Below are 25,289 nucleotides of genomic sequence, written 5' to 3' on the forward strand. Positions count from 1 at the left end.
GTCTGTGGATGGCCAAGGCACGATTGGAGTTGCAGATAGCAAGGGATGTGAAGGGTAACAAGAAGGTAGTCAGGGAAAGTGTGGGACCCTTACTGAATAGAGGAGGCACCATAGTGACAGATGATGTGGAAAAAGCTGAAGTACTCAATGCTTTTTTCGCCTCAGTCTTCACAGACAAGGTCAGCTCCCACACGGCTTCAATGGGCAACACAGTATGGGGAGTAGGTGAGCAGCCCTCAGTGGTGAAAGAACAGGTTAAGGACTATTTAGAAAAGCTGGACATGCACAAGTCCATGGGTCCAGATCTAATGCATCCAAGGGTGCTGAGGGAGCTGGCTGATGTGATTGCAGATCCATTGGCCATTATCTTTGAAAATTTGTGACAATTGGGGGAGGTCATGGACGATTGGAAAAAGACAAATATAGTGCCCATATTTAAAAAAGGGAAGAAAGAACTACAGCCTCACTTTAATCCCAGGCAAAATCAGGGACCAGATCCTCAAGGAATCCATTCTGAAGCACTTGAAGGAGAGGAAGGTGATCAGAAACAGTTGGATTCACGAAGGGCAAGTCATGCCTGACCAACCTGATTGCCTTCTATGATGAAATAACTGGCTCTGTGGATATGGGGAAAGCGGTGGATGTCATATATCTTGACTTTAGCAAAGTGTTTGATATGGTCTCTCACATTATTCTTGCCAATAAGTTAAAGAAGTATGGAATGGATGAATGGACTATAAGGTGGACAGAAAGCTGGCTAAATTATTGGGCTCAACGGGTAGTGATCAATGGCTCGATGTCTAGTTGGCAGCCAGTATCAAGTGGAGTGCCCCAAAGGTCGATCTTGGGGCTGGTTTTGTTCAGCATCTTTATTAATTATCTGGATGATGGGATGAATTGCACCCTCAGCAAGTTCGCAGATGACACTAGGCTGAGGGGAGAGGTAGATACACTGGAGAGTAGGGATAGGGTCTAGAGTGACCTAGACAATTAGAGGATTGGGCCAAAAGAAATCTGATGAGGTTCAACAAGGACAAGTGCAGAGTTCTGCACGCAGAAAGGAAAAATCTCATGCACCACTGCAGGCTGGGGACCGACTGGCTAAACAGCAGTTCTGCAGAAAAGGACGTAGGGATTACAGTGGATGAGAAGCTGGATATGAGTTAGCAGTGTGTCCTTGTTGCCAAGAAGGTCAATGGCATCTTGAGCTGTATTAGTAGATCGAGGGAAGTGATTATTCCCCTCTGTTCAGCACTGGTGAGGCCACACCTTGAGTATTGTGACCAGTTTTGGTCCCCCCACTACAGAAGGGATGTGGACAAACTGGAGATAGTCCAGCAGAGAGCAATGAAAATTATTAGGGGGCTGAGGCACATGACTTATGAGGAGAGGCTGAGGGAACTGGGATTGTTTAGTCTGTGGAAGAGAAGAGTGAAGGGGGATTTGATAGCAGCCTTCAACTACCCAAAGGGTGGTTCCAAAGCGGATGGAGCTCAGTTGTTCTCAGTGGTAGCAGATGGCAGAACAAGGAGCAGTAGTCTCAAGTGGCAGTGAGGGTGGTCTGGGTTGGATATTAGGAAACACTATTTCACTAAGAGGGAGGTGAAGCACTGTAATGGGTTACCTAGGGAGGTGGTGAAATCTCCATCTTCAGAGATTTTTAAGACCTAGCTTGACAAAGCCCTGGCTGGGATTATTTAGTTGGTGTTGGTCCTGCTTTGAGCAGGGAGTTGGACTAGATGACTTCCTGAGGTCTCTTCTAACCCTAATATTCTATGATTCTGTGATGACCAGAGAATTAGTGAGATTATGACACCCAAAGTAACAAAATAATTTAATCCTGCTCCACAGAGGAGGGAAGGGATTTTGTGCCAGATTGTTCAGAATTTTTATATCTTCTCTACACGTTCCTCATTTGCCCTAAAAGGTTGGGGGTTATCAGCACTGGGATTTGAACCTCTGCAGGCAAATCACCATTAATCATCACAGACCACTGCCTTAAGTGCTCAGCCCTTCTAACTGACTTGATGGCTACCCCCAGGCTTTGTAATAAAACTATTCTATTCTTACTTTCATGCCATTATTCCAAAGACACCAAGATGAACATTGACACCCTATACTGGCAAAACCATTTTTTCTACACAACAACTTCTCTCTAAGCAGAGGTTTCATTATAAGTGGAAATGCATTTTGCTCACAGAAAGGCACTGAAACAAACACAGTCTTTAATAACACATCAAGAGTTTCAGGATATCCGAGTTTGATACAAAAAGGTTCAATTGTAAAGGCCCTATATATACTATGGACCTGGTCCAAACCCTGTGGAAAGACTTTGAGAGCCTTCAGTAGGCTTTGGATCAGGCCCTAAAAGCACAGCCATGTTTTGTAATTAGCTCATGACACCCCAATCTCATTTGGTTTACTAAGGTGTATCTACTCAGCAGTTTGTTTGTTTGTTTTACAACAAAACCATATGTCAGCTGAGTTTCTGCTTCCTCACTACCTGCACCGTGTAACCATGTTCACGAGTGCCTTCTGGGAAAATCTGGGCAGTTATTCCATAACACTTCAGCATGGAACAGAGTGCCTGGAAGACACATACATACAGCAGTACCAGCAGCATGTGAGGCAATGCACTCTAGGATATCCCACCACACAGTACTGGGAGGAAGAGCATCTGACAAACCAGTTACGCAAATGTGCATAAAGGGTTCTAGCCACACAGCAAAATAGCAGCACGCCGCATTGGTTACAGGAAAATAACTATATGTTAGCTTAGGCTCAAGCCTCTGGCAGGGTGACTCATGGTGAGTTGCCATGGTTACTGTCAGTGTCTGGGATGTGGCTGTAACTAAGAGAGTGAAACTCAGGTCAAACTGTCAGAAAACAGACATGCCAAACCGGTGATATGTTCCATGATTAGATTTCATCAAGACAGTAACAAAAGTGCAGTCCTGGATTACTATACTAGCCTCACCATGAAGTCACAGCCAGTGTCTGTGATGGGTTCAGTCACAGAGACTCTCTTGGGACTGTCACCTGATGTGCTGAAATTACCTCTGAGACCATTCTCCCTGCCAGCTTGGGACTTCCAGAACCCTGCCTTGTTGAGCCAGACACGCTAGCCTGCTGCAACACAGACCCAAGGTCCAGGCCATGCCCCCAAAGCTGCAGAATTTAACCAAAAACAGCTAAGAAGGTTACCTCTCCAGCACCCAGACACCCAGTTCCCAATGGGATCCAAACCACAAATAAATTCATTTTGCTCTGTATAAAGCGTATACAGGGTAAACTCACAAATTGTCTGCCCTCTATAACACTGATAGAGAGATATGCACAGCTGTTTGCTCCTCCAGGTATTAATCACTTACTCTGGGTTTATTAATAAACAGAAGTGATTTTATTAAGTTAAAAAGTAGGATTTAAGTGGTTTCAAGTAAAAACAGACAGAACAAAGTAAGTCACCAAGCAAAATAAAGAAAAAACACACAAGTCTAAGCCTAACACATTAAGAAATTGATTACAGGTAATCTCGCTCCCTCAGAGATGTTCCAATAAGCTTCTTTTACAGACTAGACTCCTTCCTAGTCTGGACCCAATCCTTTCCCCTGGTACAGTCCTTGTGAGTTCCAGCTGACATGTTCTCATGACTGTCAGCCTTCTTTGTCCTGTTCCACCCCCTTTTACAGCTTTGGCACAAGGCGGGAATCTTTTGTCTCTCTGGGTCCCCAACCCTGCTTCTGAATGGAAAAATACCAGATTTAAGATGGATTCCAGTATCATGTGACATGGTCACATGTCCTATGAGACTCCAGCCTCCATTCTTCCTGGGCTGGTCCAGAGGCATTTACAGTTCATTGGTTCTGAAGGATGCTTAATGGCTTCCACTTAATATGTTTAAATCAGCAATACAAATTCATATCTTATTCTCCTGACTCCAGATATAGAAATAATACAAGCAAACAAATAGGATAAACACACTCAGTAGATTACAAGCTTTGTAATGATACCTTACAAGAGACCTTTTGCATAAAGCATATTCCAGTTACCTCATATTCACATTTATAAGCATATTTTCATAAAGCATATGGAATACTACGTCACAGTCCCCTTAGCTCTCCAGCCCCTTTTTAACACCCAGACAAATGGGACTTTATGATGAAATGTTTTTAAAACCACAGCCCATCACATAGATTCATAGATTCATAGACTCTAGGACTGGAAGGGACCTCGAGAGGTCATTGAGTCCAGTCCCCTGCCCTCATGGCAGGACCAAATACTGTCTAGACCATCCCGGATAGACATTTATCTAACCTACTCTTAAATATCTCCAGAGATGGAGATTCCACAACCTCCCTAGACAATTTATTCCAGTGTTTAACTACCCTGACAGTTAGGAACTTTTTCCTAATGTCCAACCTAAATCTCCCTTGCTGCAGTTTAAGCCTATTGCTTCTTGTTCTATCATTAGAGGCTAAGGTGAACAAGTTTTCTCCCTCCTCCTGATGACACCCTTTTAGATACCTGAAAACTGCTATCATGTCCCCTCTCAGTCTTCTCTTTTCCAAACTAAATAAACCCAATTCTTTCAGCCTTCCTTCATAGGTCATGTTTTCAAGACCTTTAATCATTCTTGTTGCTTTTCTCTGGACCCTCTCCAATTTCTCCACATCTTTCTTGAAATGCAATGCCCAGAACTGGACACAATACTCCAGTTGAGGCCTAACCAGTGCAGAGTAAAGCAGAAGAATGACTTCTCGTGTCTTGTTTACAACACACCTGTTAATGCATCTCAGAATCACGTTTGCTTTTTTTGCAACAGTATCATACTGTTGACTCATGTTTAGCTTGTGGTCCACTATGACCCCTAGATCCCTTTCTGCCATACTCCTTCCTAGACAGTCTCTTCCCATTCTGTATGTGTGAAACTGATTGTTCCTTCCTAAGTGGAGCACTTTGCATTTGTCTTTATTGAACTTCATCTGGTTTACCTCAGACCATTTCTCCAATTTGTCCAGATCATTTTGAATTTTGATCCTGTCCTCCAAAGCAGTTGCAATCCCTCCCAGTTTGGTATCGTCTGCAAACTTAATAAGCGTACTTTCTATGCCAACATCTAAGTCATTGATGAAGATATTGAACAGAGACGGTCCCAAAACAGACCCCTGCGGAACCCCACTTGTTATACCTTTCCAGCAGGATTGGGAACAATTAATAACTACTCTCTGAGTACGGTTATCCAGCCAGTTATGCTCCCACCTTATAGTAGCCCCATCTAAATTGCAAATGCCTAGTTTATCAATAAGGATATCATGCGAGACCGTATCAAATGCCTTACTAAAGTCTAGGTATACCACATCCACCGCTTCTCCCTTATCCACAAGACTCGTTATCCTGTTAAAGAAAGCTATCAGATTGGTTTGACAAGATTTGTTCTTTACAAATCCATGCTGGCTATTCCCTATCACCTTACCACCTTCCAAGTGTTTGCAGATGATTTCTTTAATTACTTGCTCCATTATCTTCCCTGGCACAGAAGTTAAACTAACTGGTCTGTAGTTTCCTGGGTTGTTTTTATTTCCCTTTTTATAGATGGACACTATATTTGCCCTTTTCCAGTCTTCTGGAATCTCTCCCGTCTCCCATGACTTTCCATATTAGATTACTTCCAGCCCCTAAGGGCCAGTCGCTCAGCCCAAGTCAACATATACTCCAGATCTCACCAAGAGAAAGCTGACAGCCAATTCCTTTAGTAAACTAACTAAAGATTTATTAGCTAAGAAAAGGAAATGAGTTATTGAGAGGCCAAAGCAGATAAAATACTTCACAGGTGAATCAGATCTTGTAGTCCAAATGATGCAGAGATGTAATTTCTGCTAGTTTTCCACAAGTTTCTCAGGGTTTCCCAAAAATGGCTTTTGGGGACCTCTGTCTTGTATCTGGAACCTCCCTGTCAGTGTTCAGATGGATCAGAGATGAAGGATCTCTCCCAAGATTCTTCTTTTTATACTTATCCCTGGAAAATGATCTGGCAAGTGTTTTTATCACAGCATGCATTTTCCTCTGAAGAAGAACAGGTAATGTAGACCAGTGATTCTCAACCAGGGGTACTAAAGTATCATACAAACAATGACTTGTTTATACAGCTCTAAATACTATACTCTGAAATGTAAGTATAATATTTATATTCCAATATGATTATTTTATAATTATATGTAAAAATGAGAAAGTAATTATTTTTTCAGTAATAGTGCTCTGTGACATTTTTGTATTTTTGGGTCTGATTTTGTAAGCAAGTAGTTTTTAAGTGAGGTGAAACTTGGGAGTATGCAAGACAAATCAGAATCCTGAAAGGGCTGCAGTAATCTGGAAAGGTTGAGAACCACTGATGTGTTGACTGATTTTTAATCTGGCCAGGAAATCAGCCTAGATTTGCCTCCCTATCCTGCATCTGTCATCAAGTTGTTAGCCCCAAAGAAAACTCAGCCCTGGTCTACACTGGGGAGCGGGGGGATCGATCTAAATTATGCAACTTCAGCTACGTGAATAACATAGCTGAAGTTGACGTACTTAGAGCGACTTACCGTGGTGTCTTCCCTGTGGTGAGTCGACTGCTGCCTCTCACCCGCCAACTCTGCTTGCGCCTCTCGCAGCGCTGGAGTACAGGAGTCGACGGGAGAGGGCTTGGGCGTCGATTTATCATGTCTAGACCAGACACGATAAATCAATCCCCACTGGATTGATCACTGCTCGCGGATCCCATGGGTAGTGTAGACAAACCCTTACAAAGATAAGGTAAACATTAAATAACAGCTTTATTTATAACACAACAGTTAAAACAGTAATAAAGGGATAAACACTAAGGACTTCCAAACTATAACTATAAAGGACCAAATACAAACCCAGTTGTGGCTGTAAAAACCCGGGACTTAAAGCCCTGACCCAGAACTATATACAGGACAGGTGATCTGAGCATAGATGTCTCTTTGCCAGCTTGGTTACAGATGCCCACCGACATTACAGGCTGGAGCACCAGATGCAGGCAATGACAGCAGGCTGCTGAGAATTAGATCTCGAGACAGGTAAACTGACAACTCTGTTTTTCTCTTCACAGGCCTGTGCTTTCATGTGTGCCTGGGTGAACTGGAACCAGAGGACAGCAGATGGATGGCTATCCTCACATGCAGGTATGTACCCTACCCCAGCAACCCTTAGTGTGGTACCTGTCTGCCTCTCAGATGGGCAGCCCCGTGTGACTGGAGGGCTGGACTTTTATACTGCCTTGTTACTAGGCAGATTACCCACCTTTAGCAAAAAAAGTGCTGTGACTGGGCACCTGCCCTGCACTGGCCCAGAGAACCTAGGGCGCATTTGTTTGATCCTGCATCCATCTCCTTCGGGAGATGGACTGCGGCTCCCGCTTCTTCTATGCCTTGAAGAAAAAGAGGAGGGCTAAGAAGCACATCATCTGCCTTTTGGCAGAGGATGGCACTTCCCTCATAGATCCGGAAGAGATGTGCGGAAGGGCCAGGGCCTTCTACGCCCACCTCTTCTCCCTGGATCCAACCGACATTGATGTTTGTAGGGTGCTCTGGAAAAAACTCCCAACAGTCAGTATGGGCGACCGGGACCGGCTGGAGCTACCTCTCACTCTGGCCGAGTTCTCTGGGCATGGACGGGCTGACCGTGGAGTTCTACCGCATGTTCTGGGACATTCTCAGCCCAGACCCTGTCACCGTCTGGGCCAAGTCCTTGGGGAGCGGGGTCCTCCCTCTGTTGTGCAGGCAAGCCGTGCTTGCCATGTTACCCAAGAAGGGAGACCTCCATGACCTTTGTAATTGGCATCCCATCTGACTCCTCAGCACGGACTATAAAGTCTTAGTGAAGGTCATCTCTCTGCAGCTGGGGTCCGTGCTGGCAGACATCGTCCACCCTGACCAGACCTACACTGTCCCGGGCCGCTCCATCTTCGACAATCTGTATTTGGTCCAGGATCTCCTTGAGCCTGGGTGTGGGGACGGTCTGTTGCTCACCCTCCTGTTGGGGGGGTGGGGGCCAGGCCCCGAATAACTGGCAATATGGTGTGGGGTTAAAAGTTTACATTCTCAGGCCTGCCATCGCCCTCGAATTGCCCCTTAGATTAATCAATATGTTCCTTTGAAGCTAGCATGAGTACATGTAATCATTTATCATTTTCTTTTGTTCTTTTGTTTATGGTATAAAATGTAATCGAGCAAAGGGGGGCTCTGTAGTGTGGGTAAAGGATATAGTTTAATTAAAGGATCCAGTACTTAATGAATTGTAAATGATCAGTTGTGGCACCTGTGAACATCTTTGTAAACAAGTGAGGTATATAAGGTGGGGAAGAGGATAGTAATTCGTGCATGATTTGAGATTTGTATCTCCTGCACCTTATTTGACTCAAATAAAGAGACTTGCTTCTCCACTCCGGTGTGGTCATTGGGGATACGCACACCAGGCAAACGAACCCCAACTGTTGCCCCCCTGCAACACTCCTGTCTCTAGATCAGGAGACAGTGTTCGACTGGATGGACCACGGGTATCTCCTGGGCACTCTGTGGGCGTTTGGCTTCGGGACCCAGTTTGTGGGTTTTCTCTGGGTAATGTACGCCTCCGCAGAGTGTTCAATCAGGCTCAACTGGACTCTGACCATACCTGTCAGCTTCGGACAAAAGGTACAGCAGGGCTGTCCACTATCAGGCCAGCTGTATACTCAGGCCATTGATCCTTTCCTTTGTCTCCTCCATTGGAGGTTGACGGGAATGGTGCTCTGTGAGCAGGAGATTCAGCTGGCCCTGAGTGGTAAGTGGCTGCAGCAGGGATGGGGGACTCTGAGAAAGGGGAAGTGGCACTAAGGGGCTGCAGCAGGGATGGGGGCTCTGAGCTGGGGGAGGCAGAGGGGAGACAGCAGTAAGGGGCTGCAGTAGGGATGAGAGGTTCTGAGCGGCCAGGAGGGGAGGTGGCATTAAGGGGCTGTAGCAGGAATGGGGGCTCTGAACTGGGGGAGGGAGGGGGCAGTTAGGGGATGCGGCAGGGATGGGGGGCTGAGCTGGGGAGGGGAGGTGGCAGTAAGGGCTGTAGCAGGGAGGGGGGCTCTGAGCTGGGGAGGGAGTGGCAGTTAGGGGGTGCGGCAGGGTTTGGGGCTCTGAGTGGACGGGAGGGGAGGTGGCAGTAAGGGCTGCAGCAGGGAGAGAGCTCTGAGATGGGGGAAGGAAAGTGACAGTAAGGGCTGTAGCAGGGAGGGGGGGCTCTGAGCTGGGGGAGGGGAGGTGGCAGTTAGGGGGTGCAGCAGGGATGGGTGTAGGGATATTAAAGAGGGTATTAATGATTTCCCCAAGTGACAATGACCCCCCTCCAGTTTCACCAAGTGCAGAGGTCTTTTAGTTCTTCTGTTGGGGCTTGTGGGCTCTTGTCTGCAGAAAACACTGATTGTATCTGTCCTGTGAAAGATACTCTATTACTATGTAAAATTTACAAACAAGTTAATTGACTTTGTTCTTGAAGTAAACACTATGCTAGCCTTAAGCTGTAATTGATACAATGTAAACAAACAGACCCACACCCTCTGTAATTACAAGGCCTGGAATCTCATAGGAATTAGTGGTGGAGATAGTAAATTAAAATATGGTTAAGATATGGAATGTATGTTGATGAATGTTTGATGTATGTGAATGGTTAGGGAGGTGCCAGCCTATAAAGGATCCATCCGCAGAAGAATGTGTCAAGTGGACCACCAGACAACCCCTAGAGGGTAAACTGGGATCCACCCCAAACACCTGGAAGGAATGTGCCACTTTAGACAGTGTGGAGCCACCAGGAATGTGAAAGGGTTTCCATAGACTAACATAGGAATTAATTCCTATAAAAATGGACTCTAAAAACTGAGGACTTCTAGTCTATGGTTCTGCTGCCAGCCTCCAGGAGCATCAGGTGCATCTGACACAGACTTGGCTCCATCCTCATGACCAAGGTACCTGGCCAGTAACTTGGCATGAGCAAAGTCTAGGCTGGTAACTATAACACTTACACAGAACCTGAATATGAGAGGGAGAGAGAGAGAGAGAGAGAGAGAGAGAGAGTGTGTGTGTGTGTGTGTGTGTGTGTGTGTGTGTAATAAGTAGTGATAGGAATAAGTAGTTAAACAGCGTTGTTTGCTTTTATCTTTTGCTTTATTATTATATTTACAATAAATGTGGCATCTTTGCCTTATCCTTCTTAATAAGATCCTGCTGGTTTTTATTATATTGGTATAACATGAGGGGCTGAGCTGCGGAAGGGAGGTGGCAGTTAGGGGGTGCGGCAGGGATGGGGAGCTGAGCTGGGGATGGGAGGTGGCAGTTAGGGGGTGAGGCAGGGATGGGGGGCTGAGCTGGGGAGGGGAGGTGGCAGTTAGGGGGTGAGGCAGGGAAGGGGGCTTAGCTGGGGAGGGGAGGTGGCAGTTAGGGGGTGCGGCAGGGAAGGGGGCTGAGCTGGGGAGGGGAGGTGGCAGTTAGGGGTTGCGGCAGGTATGGGGGCTGAGCTGGGGGAGGGGAGGTGGCAGTTAGGGGGTGAGGCAGGGAAGGGGGCTGAGCTGGGGGAGGGGAGGTGGCAGTTAGGGGGTGCGGCAGGGATGGGGGCTGAGCTGGGGGAGGGGAGGTGGCAGTTAGGGGGTGTGGCAGGGATGGGGGGCTGAGCTGGGGAGGGGAGGTGGCAGTTAGGGGGTGCGGCAGGGATGGGGGGCTGAGCTGGGCGAGGGGAGGTGGCAGTTAGGGGGTGCGGCAGGGATGGGGGGGCTGAGCTGGGGAGGGGAGGTGGCAGTTAGGGGGTGCGGCAGGGATGGGGGGGCTTAGCTGGGGGAGGGGAGGTGGCAGTTAGGGGGTGCGGCAGGGATGCTGTGGCTGAGCTGGGCGAGGAGAGGTGGCAGTTGGTGGTGCGGCAGGGATGCTGGGGCTGAGCTGGGGGAGGGGATGTGGCAGTTAGGGGATGCGGCAGGGATACTGGGGCTGAGCAGGGCGAGGGGAGGTGGCAGTTAGGGGGTGCGGCAGGGATGGGGGCTGAGCTGGGGGAGAGGAGTTGGCAGTTAGGGGGTGCGACAGGGATGCTGGGGCTGGGCTGGGGGAGGGGAGGTGGCAGTTAGGGGGTGCGGCAGGGATGGGGTCTGAGCTGGGGGAGGGGAGGTGGCAGTTAGGGGGTGCGGCAGGGATGCTGGGGCTGAGCTGGGGAGGGGAGTTGGCAGTTAGGGGGTGAGGCAGGGATGGGGGCCGAGCTGGGGGAGGGGAGGTGGCAGTTAGGGGGTGCGGCAGGGATGGGGAGCTGAGCTGGGGAGGGGAGGTGGCAGTTAGGGGGTGCGGCAGGAATGCTGGGGCTGTGCTGGGGGAGGGGAGGTGGCAGTTAGGGGGTGAGGCAGGGATGGGGGCTGAGCTGGGGAGGGGAGGTGGCAGTTAGGGGATGTGGCAGGGAGGCTGGGGCTGAGCTGGGGGAGAGGAGGTGGCAGTTAGGGGGTGCGGCAGGGATGGGGGGCTGAGCTGGGGAGGGGAGGTGGCAGTTAGGGGGTGAGGCAGGGATGCTGGGGCTGAGCTGGGGGAGTGGAGGTGGCAGTTAGGGGGTGCGGCAGGGATGCTGGGGCTGAGCTGGGGGAGGGGAGGTGGCAGTTAGGGGGTGCGGCAGGGATGCTGGGGGCTGAGCTGGGGGAGGGGAGGTGGCAGTTAGGGGGTGCGGCAGGGATGCGGGGGCTGAGCTGGGGAGGGGAGGTGGCAGTTAGGAGGTGCGGCAGGGATGGGGGGGCTGAGCTGGGGAGGGGAGGTGGCAGTTAGGGGGTGCGGCAGGGATGCGGGGGCTGAGCTGGGGGAGGGGAGGTGGCAGTTAGGGGGTGCGGCAGGGAAGGGGGCTGAGCTGGGGGAGGGGAGGTGGCAGTTAGGGGGTGCGGCAGGGAAGGCGGCTGAGCTGGGGGAGGGGAGGTGGCAGTTAGGGGGTGCGGCAGGGATGGGGGCTGAGCTGGGGGAGGGGAGGTGGCAGTTAGGGGGTGCGGCAGGGATGCTGGGGCTGAGCTGGGGGAGGGGAGGTGGCAGTTAGGGGGTGCGGCAGGGAGGGGGGGCTGAGCTGGGGAGGGGAGGTGGCAGTTAGGGGGTGCGGCAGGGATGCTGGGGCTGAGCTGGGGGAGGGGAGGTGGCAGTTAGGGGTGGGGCAGGGAAGGGGGCTGAGCTGGGGAGGGGAGGTGGCAGTTAGGGGGTGAGGCAGGGAAGGGGGCTGAGCTGGGGGAGGGGAGGTGGCAGTTAGGGGGTGCGGCAGGGATGGGGGCTGAGCTGGGGGAGGGGAGGTGGCAGTTAGGGGGTGAGGCAGGGATGCTGGGGCTGAGCTGGGGGAGGGGAGGTGGCAGTTGGTGGTAGGGCAGGGAAGGGGGCTGAGCTGGGGAGGGGAGGTGGCAGTTAGGGGGTGAGGCAGGGATGGGGGCTGAGCTGGGGAGGGGAGGTGGCAGTTAGGGGGTGAGGCAGGGAAGGGGGCTGAGCTGGGGGAGGGGAGGTGGCAGTTAGGGGGTGCGGCAGGGATGGGGGCTGAGCTGGGGAGGGGAGGTGGCAGTTAGGGGGTGCGGCAGGGATGGGGGCTGAGCTGGGGGAGGGTAGGTGGCAGTTAGGAGGTGCGGCAGGGAAGGGGTCTGAGCTGGGGAGGGGAGGTGGCAGTTAGGGGGTGCGGCAGGGATGGGGGGGCTGAGCTGGGGGAGGGGAGGTGGCAGTTAGGGGGTGCGGCAGGGATGCTGGGGCTGAGCTGGGGGAGGGGAGGTGGCAGTTAGGGGGTGCGGCAGGGATGGGGGGGCTGAGCTGGGGGAGGGGAGGTGGCAGTTAGGGGGTGCGGCAGGGATGGGGGGGCTGAGCTAGGGGAGGGGAGGTGGCAGTTAGGGGGTGCGGCAGGGAAGGAGGCTGAGCTGGGGGAGGGGAGGTGGCAGTTAGGGGATGCGGCAGGGATGGGGGCTGAGCTGGGGGAGGGGAGGTGGCAGTTAGGGGGTGTGGCAGGGATGCTGGGGCTGAGCTGGGGGAGGGGAGGTGGCAGTTAGGGGGTGCGGCAGGGATGCTGGGGCTGAGCTGGGGGAGGGGAGGTGGCAGTTAGGGGGTGCGGCAGGGATGGGGGGGCTGAGCTGGGGGAGGGGAGGTGGCAGTTAGGGGGTGCGGCAGGGATGGGGGGGCTGAGCTGGGGGAGGGGAGGTGGCAGTTAGGGGGTGCGGCAGGGAAGGAGGCTGAGCTGGGGGAGGGGAGGTGGCAGTTAGGGGATGCGGCAGGGATGGGGGCTGAGCTGGGGGAGGGGAGGTGGCAGTTAGGGGATGCGGCAGGGATGGGGGGGCTGAGCTGGGGAGGGGAGGTGGCAGTTAGGGGTGCGGCAGGGCTGCTGGGGCTGAGCTGGGGGAGGGGAGGTGGCAGTTGGTGGTGCGGCAGGGATGGGGGCTGAGCTGGGGAGGGGAGGTGGCAGTTAGGGGGTGCGGCAGGGAAGGAGGCTGAGCTGGGGGAGGGGAGGTGGCAGTTAGGGGGTGCGGCAGGGATGGGGGCTGAGCTGGGGGAGGGGAGGTGGCAGTTAGGGGGTGCGGCAGGGAAGGAGGCTGAGCTGGGGGAGGGGAGGTGGCAGTGAGGGGGTGCGGCAGGGATGGGGGCTGAGCTAGGGGAGGGGAGGTGGCAGTTAGGGGGTGCGGCAGGGATGGGGGCTGAGCTGGGGGAGGGGAGGTGGCAGTGAGGGGGTGCGGCAGGGATGCTGGGGCTGAGCTGGGGGAGGGGAGGTGGCAGTTAGGGGGTGCGGCAGGGATGGGGGGCTGAGCTGGGGGAGGGGAGGTGGCAGTTAGGGGGTGCGGCAGGGATGGGGGCTGAGCTGGGGGAGGGGAGGTGGCAGTTAGGGGGTGCGGCAGGGATGCTGGGGCTGAGCTGGGGGAGGGGAGGTGGCAGTTGGTGGTGCGGCAGGAATGGGGGCTGAGCTGGGGAGGGGAGGCGGCAGTTAGGGGTGCGGCAGGGATGCTGGGGCTGAGCTGGGAGAGGGGAGGTGGCAGTTAGGGGGTGCGGCAGGGATGGGGGCTGAGCTGGGGGAGGGGAGGTGGCAGTTAGGGGGTGCGGCAGGGATGCTGGGGCTGAGCTGGGGGAGGGGAGGTGGCAGTTAGGGGGTGAGGCAGGAATGGGGGCTGAGCTGGGGAGGGGAGGTGGCAGTGAGGGGGTGCGGCAGGGATGGGGGGGCTGAGCTGGGGGAGGGGAGGTGGCAGTTGGTGGTGGGGCAGGGAAGGGGGCTGAGCTGGGGAGGGGAGGTGGCAGTTGGGGGTGCGGCAGGGATGCTGGGGCTGAGCTGGGGGAGGGGAGGTGGCAGTTAGGGGGTGCGGCAGGGATGCTGGGGCTGAGCTGGGGGAGGGGAGGTGGCAGTTAGGGGGTGCGGCAGGGATGGGGGGGGCTGAGCTGGGGAAGGGGAGGTGGCAGTTAGGAGGTGCGGCAGGGAAGGGGGGGTGAGCTGGGGGAGGGGAGGTGGCAGTTGGGGGTGAGGCAGGGATGGGGGCTGAGCTGGGGGAGGGGAGGTGGCAGTTAGGGGGTGCGGCAGGGATGGGGGCTGAGCTCGGGAGGGGAGGTGGCAGTTAGGGGGTGCGGCAGGGATGGGGGCTGAGCTGGGGAGGGGAGGTGGCAGTTAGGGGGTGCGGCAGGGAAGGAGGCTGAGCTGGGGGAGGGGAGGTGGCAGTTAGGGGATGCGGCAGGGATGGGGGCTGAGCTGGGCGAGGGGAGGTGGCAGTGAGGGGGTGCGGCAGGGATGCTGGGGCTGAGCTGGGGGAGGGGAGGTGGCAGTGAGGGGGTGCGGCAGGGATGCTGGGGCTGAGCTGGGGGAGGGGAGGTTGCAGTTGGGGGTGCGGCAGGGATGCTGGGGCTGAGCTGGGGGAGGGGAGGTGGCAGTGAGGGGATGCGGCAGGGATGCTGGGGCTGAGCTGGGGGAGGGGAGGTGGCAGTGAGGGGGTGCGGCAGGGATGCTGGGGCTGAGCTGGGGGAGGGGAGGTTGCAGTTGGGGGTGCGGCAGGGATGCTGGGGCTGAGCTGGGGGAGGGGAGGTGGCAGTTGGGGGTGCGGCAGGGATGCTGGGGCTGAGCTGGGGGAGGGGAGGTGGCAGTTGGGGGTGCGGCAGGGATGGGGGCTGAGCTGGGGGAGGGGAGGTGGCAGTGAGGGGGTGCGGCAGGGATGGGGGCTGAGCTGGGGGAGGGGAGGTGGCAGTGAGGGGGTGCGGCAGGGATGCTGGGGCTGAGCTGGGGGAGGGGAGGTGGCAGTTAGGGGGTGCGGCAGGGATGGGGGCTGAGGTGGGGGAGGGGAGGTGGCAGTTAGGGGGTGCGGCAGGGATGGGGGGGCTGAGCTGGGGGAGGGGAGGTTGCAGTTGGGGGTGCGGCAGGGAAGGAGGCTGAGCTTGGGGAGGGGAGGTGGCAGTTAGGGGGTGCGGCAGGGATGGGGGCTGAGCTGGGGGAGGGGAGGTGGCAGTTAGGGGGTGCGGCAGGGATGGGGGCTGAGCTGGGGGAGGGGAGGTGGCAGTTAGGGGGTGCGGCAGGGATGCTGGGGCTGAGCTGGGGAGGGGAGGTGGCAGTTAGGGGGTGCGGCAGGGATGCTGGGGCTGAGCTGGGGGAGGGGAGGTGGCAGTTGGGGGTGCGGCAGGGATGCTGGGGCTGAGCTGGGGGAGGGGAGGTGGCAGTAAGCAACTGCTGTAGGTTGACCGAGCAGGTTAGGTGCCCGCGCTGTCACGTGACACAAGTCAATGTCTCCCAGACTGCGTCACGTGAGGAGGCAGCTCAGTGGGCGGAACTTTGCTCTTCCCGTTCCGAAGTCTCGCGAGACTTGGCGCTGCGGTAGGAGGTCGGAGGCAGAAGGACGGAGTCGATCGCTTCTCGTTGTCGCCTCCCCTACCGCCTCGGGCCGTGTCGCGCTGTGTCCGGCCTGAGAGGAGGATGTCGGGCTCCGGGTCGTTCCCCCTCGCGGCCTGCCTGTTGCTGGCTGCCGCCAGCCTCATCTCGGGTCCCGCCGCAGCGCAGAACGGTGAGTGGGAGGGGAGCGGGGGGCTGGGGAGAGGAGGGGCTGGGAAGGGGGAGGCTGTGGAGCTGAGCAGGGTACGGCGGAGGGGGAGGGGAGGCTGGGGAGAGGAGGAGCAGGGGAGCTGTGGAGCGTAGTAGGGTATGGGGGGGCTGAGGAGGGGGAGGCTGGGGAGCGGAGTAGGGTATGGGGGGGCTGAGGAGGGGGAGGCTGGGGAGCGGAGTGGGGGGCCGGGGAGCGGAGCAGGGTACGGGGATGGGGGGGGCTGGGAGGAGGAGGAGGAAGGGTAGGGGGGCTGTGGAGCAGAGCAGGGTATGGGGGAGGAGGGCTGGGGAGCGGAACAGGGCAGGTGGAGGTGGGAGGTCTTGGGAGCATAGTGGAGGGAAGGGAGAGTCTAGGGATCGGAGCAGGGCATGGGAGGAGGAGGCTGAGTTCAGCAGTTACCACTTTAAATACTCAATGCCAAGATATAACTATATAATTTAAAAAGTATACTTGTGGTAATAGTTATGTGAAAACATAATGCCTTGAATGAATCACTCCACTTAAAATCTCTGATGGCCTTTTTGAATCTGTTCTTAATAGCATAACCTCTTAATGCAGTGGAAATATTATTTAAGCAGTCAGTAGACAGGCCAGTGTCTTCAGATAAATACAGTCTGCAGTGTCAAGACCCATAGCTTTAAATTACAGCTGCTTTCTGAATTTTTGTGTCTCAAGGAGCTTCTGAGGCATTTAATGTCCTATGCAGCATTTGGGGTGCTCCTGGTAAAATGAAATGTCTCTGTCCGCCTACTCAATCTGCATCTGCTGAGCTGCTTTAAATCATTTATAATAGAATACAATTGTAGTTTCTTAGCAACCAAAAAGAGATCCGCTGATAGCACCATAAAGAAAAAACTGTTTGTTTTCTCAAAGGATAGTGTGTGCTAAATCTAGCATAGCATAACATCTCCCTAGTGTGAGTTTGCAGCTAAGTGCATGACAGTGGCAGTGTAAAGCAGGGCCAAGAGCCTGGGTTAAACGAGTGAAACTCTACATCTCAAGGAAGGTTATGCAGAGTTTATAAAAATGAATAAGAACATAAGAATGGCCCTATGGGTCAGACCAAAGGTCCATCCAGCCCAGTATCCTGTCTTCTGACAGTGGCCAGTGCCAGGTGCCCCAGAGGGAATGAACAGAACAGTTAATCATCAAGTGATCATCCCCTGTCGCTCATTCCCAGCTTCTGGCAAACAGAGGCTAGGGACACCATTCCTGTCCATCCTGGCTAATAGCCATTGATGGACCTATGTGACATGATGAGACGTGATCCTAAAGCTAGTGCAGGGGTTCCCTAATTGTGGTATGTGAAATTGTTGCAACTGGAACCCTGTAATGGGATGTTCTGTCCCCTTTAAAGGGATGAAACCTGGGGCTAACCAGCCCCTATTCCGTGACCTGATTCTTTAAGGAAACAAGTATTGAAGGGAGCAGTGAACTGACACCATCTGTCAATCAGGTAGATACTTCCTTAACATGATAACATCTAGTGTGTAGGTGAGGCTCAGGAGGAGAACCTGGAGAGAAGAATTGCAGGGGAGCATTGAGTTAGAAGGGAGGCTCCTTGGGATGGGAACTAGAAGCAGAAGGGAGATTGTGCAAAGTAATGCATGTTGGAAAACATAATCCCAACTATACATACAAAATGGTGAGTTCTGAATTAGCTGAATTAGAAAGATCTTTGAGACATTATGGATAGTTCTCTGAAAACCTCCGCTCAGTGTGCAGCAGCAGTCAAAAAAGCTAACGGAATGTTGGGCGCCATTAGGAAAGATAATAAGACAAAAAATATTATAATGCCGTTATATAAAGCCATAGTACACCCACACCTTGAATACAGTGTGCAGTTCTGGTTGCTCCATCTGAAAAACGGTATGTTAGAATTGGAAAAGGTACAGAGAAGGGCAAAACACATGATGGGGGTATGGAACAGCTTCCATATGAGAAGAGATTAAAAAGATAGGGACTGTTCAGCTTGCAGAAGAGACAGCCAAGGGGGGATATGATAGAGTTCTATACAATCATGAATGGCCTGGAGAAAGTGAATAAGGAAGTGTTATTTACTCCTTCATGTAACACAAGAACTGGGAGTCACCTAATGAAATTAATAGGGAACAGGTTTAAAACAAAGAGGAAGTACTTCTCCAGACAGCGCATAGTCAATCTGTGGAACTTGTTGCCTGGGAATGTTGTGAAGGTCAAAAGTATAACTAGGTTAAAAAAAGAAATAGATAAGTTTGTGGAGGATAGGTCCATCAGTGGCGGTTAACCAGGCTCTGGATGTTCCTAAGCCTCTGACTGCCAGATGCTGTGACTGGACAACAGGGAATACATCACTTGATAATTGCCCTCTTCTGTTCATGCCCTCTGAAGCATCTGGCACTGGCCACTGTCAGATGACAGGATAGTGGGCTAGATGGACCATTGGGCTGACCCAGTATGACTGTTCTTATTGGTGTGCTGGGGGAACCTGTCTGAATCACAGCCCAGCTCTGAGGAGGGAGAGGGGCCCAGTATGAGAGTCCAAAGTTTACAGGAGCCTCTAGGATCTAGGGCTGGAGCTTGGACACTGGTGGGCTGAGGAAGTGTATTTGAATCACAGCACAGCTCCATGAAGGAGGGCTGTGCAGTCCTTTTATGAAGGGGGAAGGAGTTCAGACCAATAACCAGGGCAGGAGGAGACCTGTGGGAAAGACTGTCCCGTGAGGCCAGGGCCTGCAGTGAGACTGACAGAGCTCCCTGGCTCAGAGGGAACTGAAAAGGGTGTCTGGGAACCTGAAGCCTTGGAACAAGGGTAAATTGGAACTGAAGTTTCCTGGTGCCCAGGTAAGAATCAGGGATTCATTATAATAGAAGTCAGGCCAGATGGCTTCCTGTCAAGGAAAAGGAAGAGATGATTAAACTGCATAGGATGAGGCACTCAATTTTGAATTTAACAAAGTGCTGCTCAGTAACTTGTGGTTAAGAAGAGGAGAGGACTTTAGTCTGATACCTGACAGAACTTTGAGATTTTTTGATGCCCTTCAGCACTAGGTATCTGTGCAAGCATTTTTTCCCCTAATTGCCATTAAAAACAAGTATAGGACAAACCTCAGTGTACAACTGGACCTCTGCCAAATTTATTAGTATCTCACCTAACATAGCAACTACTGTATATTCTGTGAAGCAAGCACACCTTTCTCATTAATGGCACTTTTAAAATTTTCTCTGAGTTATTCAAAATGTTTAATATTTTTCTTGATTTTAAACTTTGTAAAAAGTAAACAGAGTAAATTTTGGCTCATGTTCAACAATAATCCAGATTAGAATTAAGCAGGAATTTCAAATTTAAATTAGACAAATTAAAAAATCAAGCCATTGATTTAATTTAGCGGCGTGTAAAAATATATCAAAACATCATTTGACATATTTCATTGTTTTCTATAATTTGAGTAACATGACCAACATAAATTAATAATTGATGCTTTTGATTCACTGACTAAAAACCCAAGTTGTTTTATGTGATACATGAACCAATAAGTTAGTGAACAGCTGAGCTGGTGAGATGTATGTATCTAGGTGGGTTCTGCACCCAAAGAGTATACTAATGCCGTTGCAAACCACACAAAAAGTAGATAGTATGTATTAAGACATAGTTGAAGGTATAAATGCTGTAGGGCTTAGGGGTTTTAGTGCAGAAAGATGAGACTGTGGATCTATGCACCTTTTGAAATATAGATCTAAAAGGAAGGCAATCGCTTACTATAAGTAAGGCTACGATTTTGTCATGCATATTTTTAGTTAAAGTCACAGGCAATAAAGAAGAATTCATGGAAGCCAGTGACCTGTCCATGACTTTTACCAAAAATATGCATGACAAAATGGGGAGCTTCAGGCTCCATACAGGGCCTGGCTCGGAGCTACAAGGTCTCCCCAATGCTGGTGGCTCCAAGCTTGGGACGCTCCTGCCACCTGCGGTGGCTTGGTGCCAAAGCACAACCCTGCTGCTTGCGTTGGCTTGGAGCTTTGGGGTTCCCCCTCCGCCCATGGCGTCTCTGTGCTACAGGGAACCCCTGCTGTCTGCGGCATCTCCGTACTACAGAGCGCCAGCGGGGGACCGGGAGTTGCAGGGCAGCCCCCAGAAGTTTCCAGGAGCCCCACCATCTGGGAGCTGCACGGTACCCCTGCCTCTGCCCTGGGTGGGAGCTCGGGGCCCCCGCAGTTCCCAGCTGCCAGCGGTGATGGGGGACCCTGCAACTCCCAGGCACCGGGGCTCAAGTCACGGAGGTCTCTGGAAGTCATGGATTCCATGACCTCCATGACAAAATCATAGCCCTAACTATAAGTCACTGGTTTTCAGTGTTTTCTTCTGGCTTGCAAAGGTTATTGTTTTTAGCATTTACTTTGCAGAGGAATGCTACTATTATCTTGTCAACATAGGTCAGTTCCGTTGACATGCCTCCTACGAATTATTGATTTAGAATAACTAGTGAAGATCCCTTAACATGCTTATCTGAGAACCTTTGCCAAATAAATCAATGAATGGACACTTGGAGAAGATATGAAATCTTTAATCTATACAGTTTGGAAGGCTGAAAACAGAAGAGATGACAGCACTGCTGAATCTTATGCGGCTAAAAATCCTCCCAAACGTTCAGAACCCATTTAAAGTGGATGAATACTGTAGGCTTTCCTGCATGACCAAAAATGTGCAAAGCTAGAAGCTAGGATTTTTAAGACAGTCTAAGGGAGTTAGGTGTCTAATTCAGTGGGGAATAGGCAGCTAACTTCCTGAGATCCCTGTAAAAATGCTGGTTGGAATATGCTGTGGATAAGTCTGACCTCCCTTCTGTCAGAGAAATGCTGTCTGACTCTTGTGGTCAGATTACTTTCCAGGTGTCATCTCTATTGGGTTTATCTGTCATGTTTTCTGTTTTATGTGAGTGAAGTGAGGGGAGCATTGAGTTAAATGGGCCATATGCTTGTAGCTGTTACTTCATAGAAATGACAGGCAGGATGTAGAATGATGGGATTGGATATAAATCTGTATAGACTGCATGCAGATCTGCAGCATAAATGTTTGCTTTGTGACAGTGAGTACTGGTCTTCAGATTAGTGAATGTTGACATAAAGCTGGGGTTAGGCTGAAGTGTTTAGCACTGTAGTGCACTGATCATGATTTCTGTTGCTGACATAAAGGCCTAGCTAGCCAGGTAGTATCAGGAATTAGCATAAAGCAAGTCTTTTTAGTCACAGAACTAGAATCCTCGTTCAGGCATGTGGTGTTTGGATGGAGTAGACCAGGGGTTGGCAACCTTTCAGAAGTGGTGTGCTGAGTCTTCATTTATTCATTGTGATTTAAGGTTTCGTGTGCCAGTGATACTTTTTAACATTTTTAGAAGGTCTAAATATATAACTAAACTATTGTTGTATGTAAAGTAAATAATTTTTTAAAAAAATGTTTAAGAAGCTTCATTTAAAATTAAATTAAAATGCAGATCCCCTTGACCGGTGGCCAGGACCCGGGCAGTGTGAGTGCCACTGAAAATTAGCTTGTGTGCTGCCTTCGGCACACGTGCCATAGGTTGCCTACCCCTGGAGTAGACTAAGATCATTAATTAGAATATTTATTACTTAGCACACACCCACCCCAACCTTTCAATTGGAATAAATGATGGTTGTCCCAGTATTTAATAGGTTAGAGAGATGCCTTGAGGTCGTGCTCAGCTGCAGGAAATGTAGATAAGTAAGTTGAACTCTGCAGTAAGGCTATGTTTACACTGGCAATTGAACGACAAAACTTTTGTCTTTCAGAGGTGTTAGCTGCCTCTCCCTCCAAAAGGCAAAAGTTTTGCCATGACAAGCACCATTGTGAATAGAGCACTCCTGCAGACAATGCGAATGCGGTTCATTGGGGGTGGAAGTTTGTTTGTTTGGCAGAAGAGCCGACAAACAGCACTACATAACTTTTAGTGGCATGGCAGCTATAGCCTTAATGTCATAGAAGAAAACGGGTTTGTTTCTTAAAGAATGTGCATTGCCACTAATAAAATCAAAGATCAGTGACTTAAAAATGCAGCAAAAACAAATCACTGTACAACCTGAATAGGTCTACTTAAGTATTTTCAGTTTGATGACAACTTGCTTAAAAATGTGACTTTTAAATACAATATTGTATTCATGCCTATCATGCTGAAGGATCCCAAAATGTTTTACGGACTATACCTAGGAATCGCACTATCTATTTGAAACCTAGTCACCCCTGTAGTAAAAGGTTACAGTGTTGTTGTGCACTGTGAAACACTGTAAGAGTTTAGGACAGGAAGTTAAAAGTAGCATAGCTGTTGAAATTGAAGAAGACATTGCCACCGTATTTTGATGAAACAACTTCCTCCTCCAAAAATGCTATGGAGTTTTGAATGGCCACAGACAAGCAAATCTCTGCTTTCTGTCTCAGAAAAAAGATTGTCATTTATTGGTATGCTGAACTTAAAAAAAAATTACTGTGAAATGTCCTCTTTAAATAAATGGGGAATAATAATCTATTATTCCTATAAAGCTCCAATAGAATTTTAAATTATTCAAGTGTTTTTTAAGATCGTGTATGAAGATTCTAAAAACCTATCAAATTTGAAGCATTTAGAGAAATTGACATTCTTGCAATTTAAACTTTCATGCTGGGAATACCTGAGAGAAACTTGTCAGGTTTTGCAAGACTGAGTGGATGTCTACTCCGCAATGTAAGCTAAGGGTCAGAGGGACTCAAGCCCACTAGTTCAGTGATTGCAAGCCTGAACTTGGTTGTCCACACTAAATATTGACCCTAGGTTTAGAATTTCTGAACTCAGGTCTCTCACTCATACTTAGGTGTCGACACTGCATTACACAGACCTGAGTCAAACTAGCCTATCCTGAGCTTCCTAGTGCCCTCTCCAGCTGTAGCTGCTTTAGCTCTTTGTTTGTGGTGCAGTGTGGGAAAACTTGACTGTCTGCCTCACACCTCGCAGGAAGTTGTCACAGCCTGCCAACATATTCTGCCGTGCTGTCTTTTGGGTCTGCACACACTCAGCAACATGGAAGAGTTACCATTTGAAGAACTTGTCTTGGTTGTTAGAATATGTACAGAGCATCTGTGAGACACTGATGGATATTTAGATGGTGTTTTATGACCCTACTGAAGGCATCTTTTGGAGAAGGAGGAGTATGCAGACATGGCAAACTCGATGTGGCTGATGCTGCTTGTGACTCCTGGTGTAGCTGCTGATACCTCCTACGTAGACCAGCACTTCTGGAGCAGGGCCACAAGCACAGACTTCTGGGATCACATTGTCATGCAAACCTGAGATGATCTGAAGTGGTCCAGAGCTTTCTCAGACAGAAAGCTACATTTCTGGAGCCATGTGAGCAGTTTGCCACAGCTCTCCAGCGTCATGACATGCATGAAGGCTGCCTTGCCTGCCCAGAAGCAGGGGGCTTTAACCATCAGGAAACTGTCTACCCCAGACTACTACTACAAGTCTGTTGCTATCCATTTTGATGTTAGAAAGACAGCTGTGGGTAAAGTGGTTGCCTCAGAAACCTTTGTCATCAGGCATGTGATTTAACCAGAGGTGGTGGGCTTAAACAATATCTCTGAAGTAACTACTAGGTTTGAGAGAATGCGGTTTCCAAACTATGCTGGGGCCGTTTATGGAACTTATTTACCCGTAGTTTACCCTCCTGAAGGCTCATGTGAGTACATAAACTGTGAAGGATACTACTCCATTGATATGCAGACCCTTGTGGACCATAGAAGCTGACTTATGGATGCCAGCATGGGCTGTACTGGAAAAGTTCATGATGCTAGGGTTTTCCGCTGATTGGGATCTATCTCTGTGGTCAGGTTGGGACGCTGTTTCCATCAAATGACATTGTCATAAATGGAGTTACTGTCCCCATTGTTATTTCTAGGGACCCTGCCTATCCCCTTTTGCCTTGGCTTATGAAGTCATATCCTGATCTCAGGCGGCCTGGCAAACAAAGGCTTAATTACACTCTCAGTAGGTAGAATGGTTGTTGAATGTATATTTGGCAGGGTACCGTTTACAGAAGTGCTTGGATTCCAGTGGAATCAGTGCTGTCTGCATTACTGTGGCTTGCTGTGTTCTTCACAAGCTTTGTGAAACCAAAGGTGAGCCATTTGCCTCTGAATGCACATCTGACAGTAATGGATTGCCAAACTGGTACACTCAGCCAGAAGGTTCATCTGTCACAGTCTGGAGCAGGATCTGCCTGGACAACAAATCAGGGATGGTCTGTGCTCCCATATTATGGACTTGCATGGGCCAATGGAAGAGGGAGAGTAGTATGTTTCTGAATGTGTTTGTATAACAATGTTAACAATAAATGAGGAACTGTCACTATATGCAATGAATGGGGGCTTGGGGAGTGATTGCCATGTTTTTTAATTATGAATGAGATGAGGGGGTGCACTGTGTCACAACAATTGTGGATTTTCATCATGGATTGATGTAAATAGATGTATTGAGAAATTGTGTTCGGAAACAACTTCCCAGTTGTGCTGTATCCTGTGTTTCTCTTTATTATTCAAAATACACATTTAATTCCATTCTAGGTGTGCGTGTGCACATGTGCGCGGTCGTCAGAGATTTTTGACTTAGTGGTATCTGTAGGGCCAGCTGTGGCGCTCCCTTGAGTGCCACACTCATGCGTCGGTATATCAGGTGCCACCAGCTCTCTGCCCTCTCGGTTGCTTTTTACCACTGGTGCTGGTTAATCGGAACGCCTTTTCTTGCATACCAAGGGCTAGTAGTTTCCACCATCCTTTCTGGTTCACAAGCATAGACACTTCTGATTCTTCTCTTCTCACCCATGCCAATCCTATCTTTAAATCCCACTGAACGTTGCTTTAAAATTGTTACTTGAACCATAACTGGATCCCATCTCTACTATTGTAGCCTTGTCCCCATACCTCATGCCTCTACTGTCCATAGAAAAAAATGTTTTGCATCACTAGATTGGTGTCCATCTCCTCTTCAGATTCATTCATTGTGGTTTCCTTTTGGTTTCTATATCAAATTCAAGTCTTGTCTTTCAGAGCTCATATAGCTTGACTCTTGGGTTTCTCATTGGCAATCTTGGTTTGTTGCACCCAAACCACATGTCTTACTTAACCTCCACTTTGTCTCCTTTCACTTTCTGGGCTTTATTCCTTGTGGCTCCTGTGCCTAGAAGCCCCTTGAAGAACCCTCAAAGT

At 50.6% G+C, this 25,289-nt stretch overlaps 2 protein-coding genes across 2 annotated transcripts in view; both read left to right on the forward strand.

Moving 5' to 3' along the window:
- Positions 1-25,289, forward strand: part of LOC127058429 (myb/SANT-like DNA-binding domain-containing protein 2) — a 606,575-nt gene that overhangs the window by 29,358 nt on the left and 551,928 nt on the right. The gene's annotated exons all lie outside the window — the stretch shown is intronic.
- Positions 15,822-25,289, forward strand: part of NPTN (neuroplastin) — a 112,233-nt gene continuing 102,765 nt past the window's right edge. The window contains exon 1 of the mRNA XM_050968450.1: positions 15,822-16,018. Within this exon, the coding sequence (XP_050824407.1) occupies positions 15,931-16,018 (88 nt within the window). The 5' untranslated portion in view covers positions 15,822-15,930. The remainder of the gene's footprint in view (positions 16,019-25,289) is intronic.

Source organism: Gopherus flavomarginatus, chromosome 9 (assembly GCF_025201925.1).
Source record: "Gopherus flavomarginatus isolate rGopFla2 chromosome 9, rGopFla2.mat.asm, whole genome shotgun sequence".
In the NCBI taxonomy this organism is placed as follows: domain Eukaryota; kingdom Metazoa; phylum Chordata; order Testudines; family Testudinidae; genus Gopherus; species Gopherus flavomarginatus.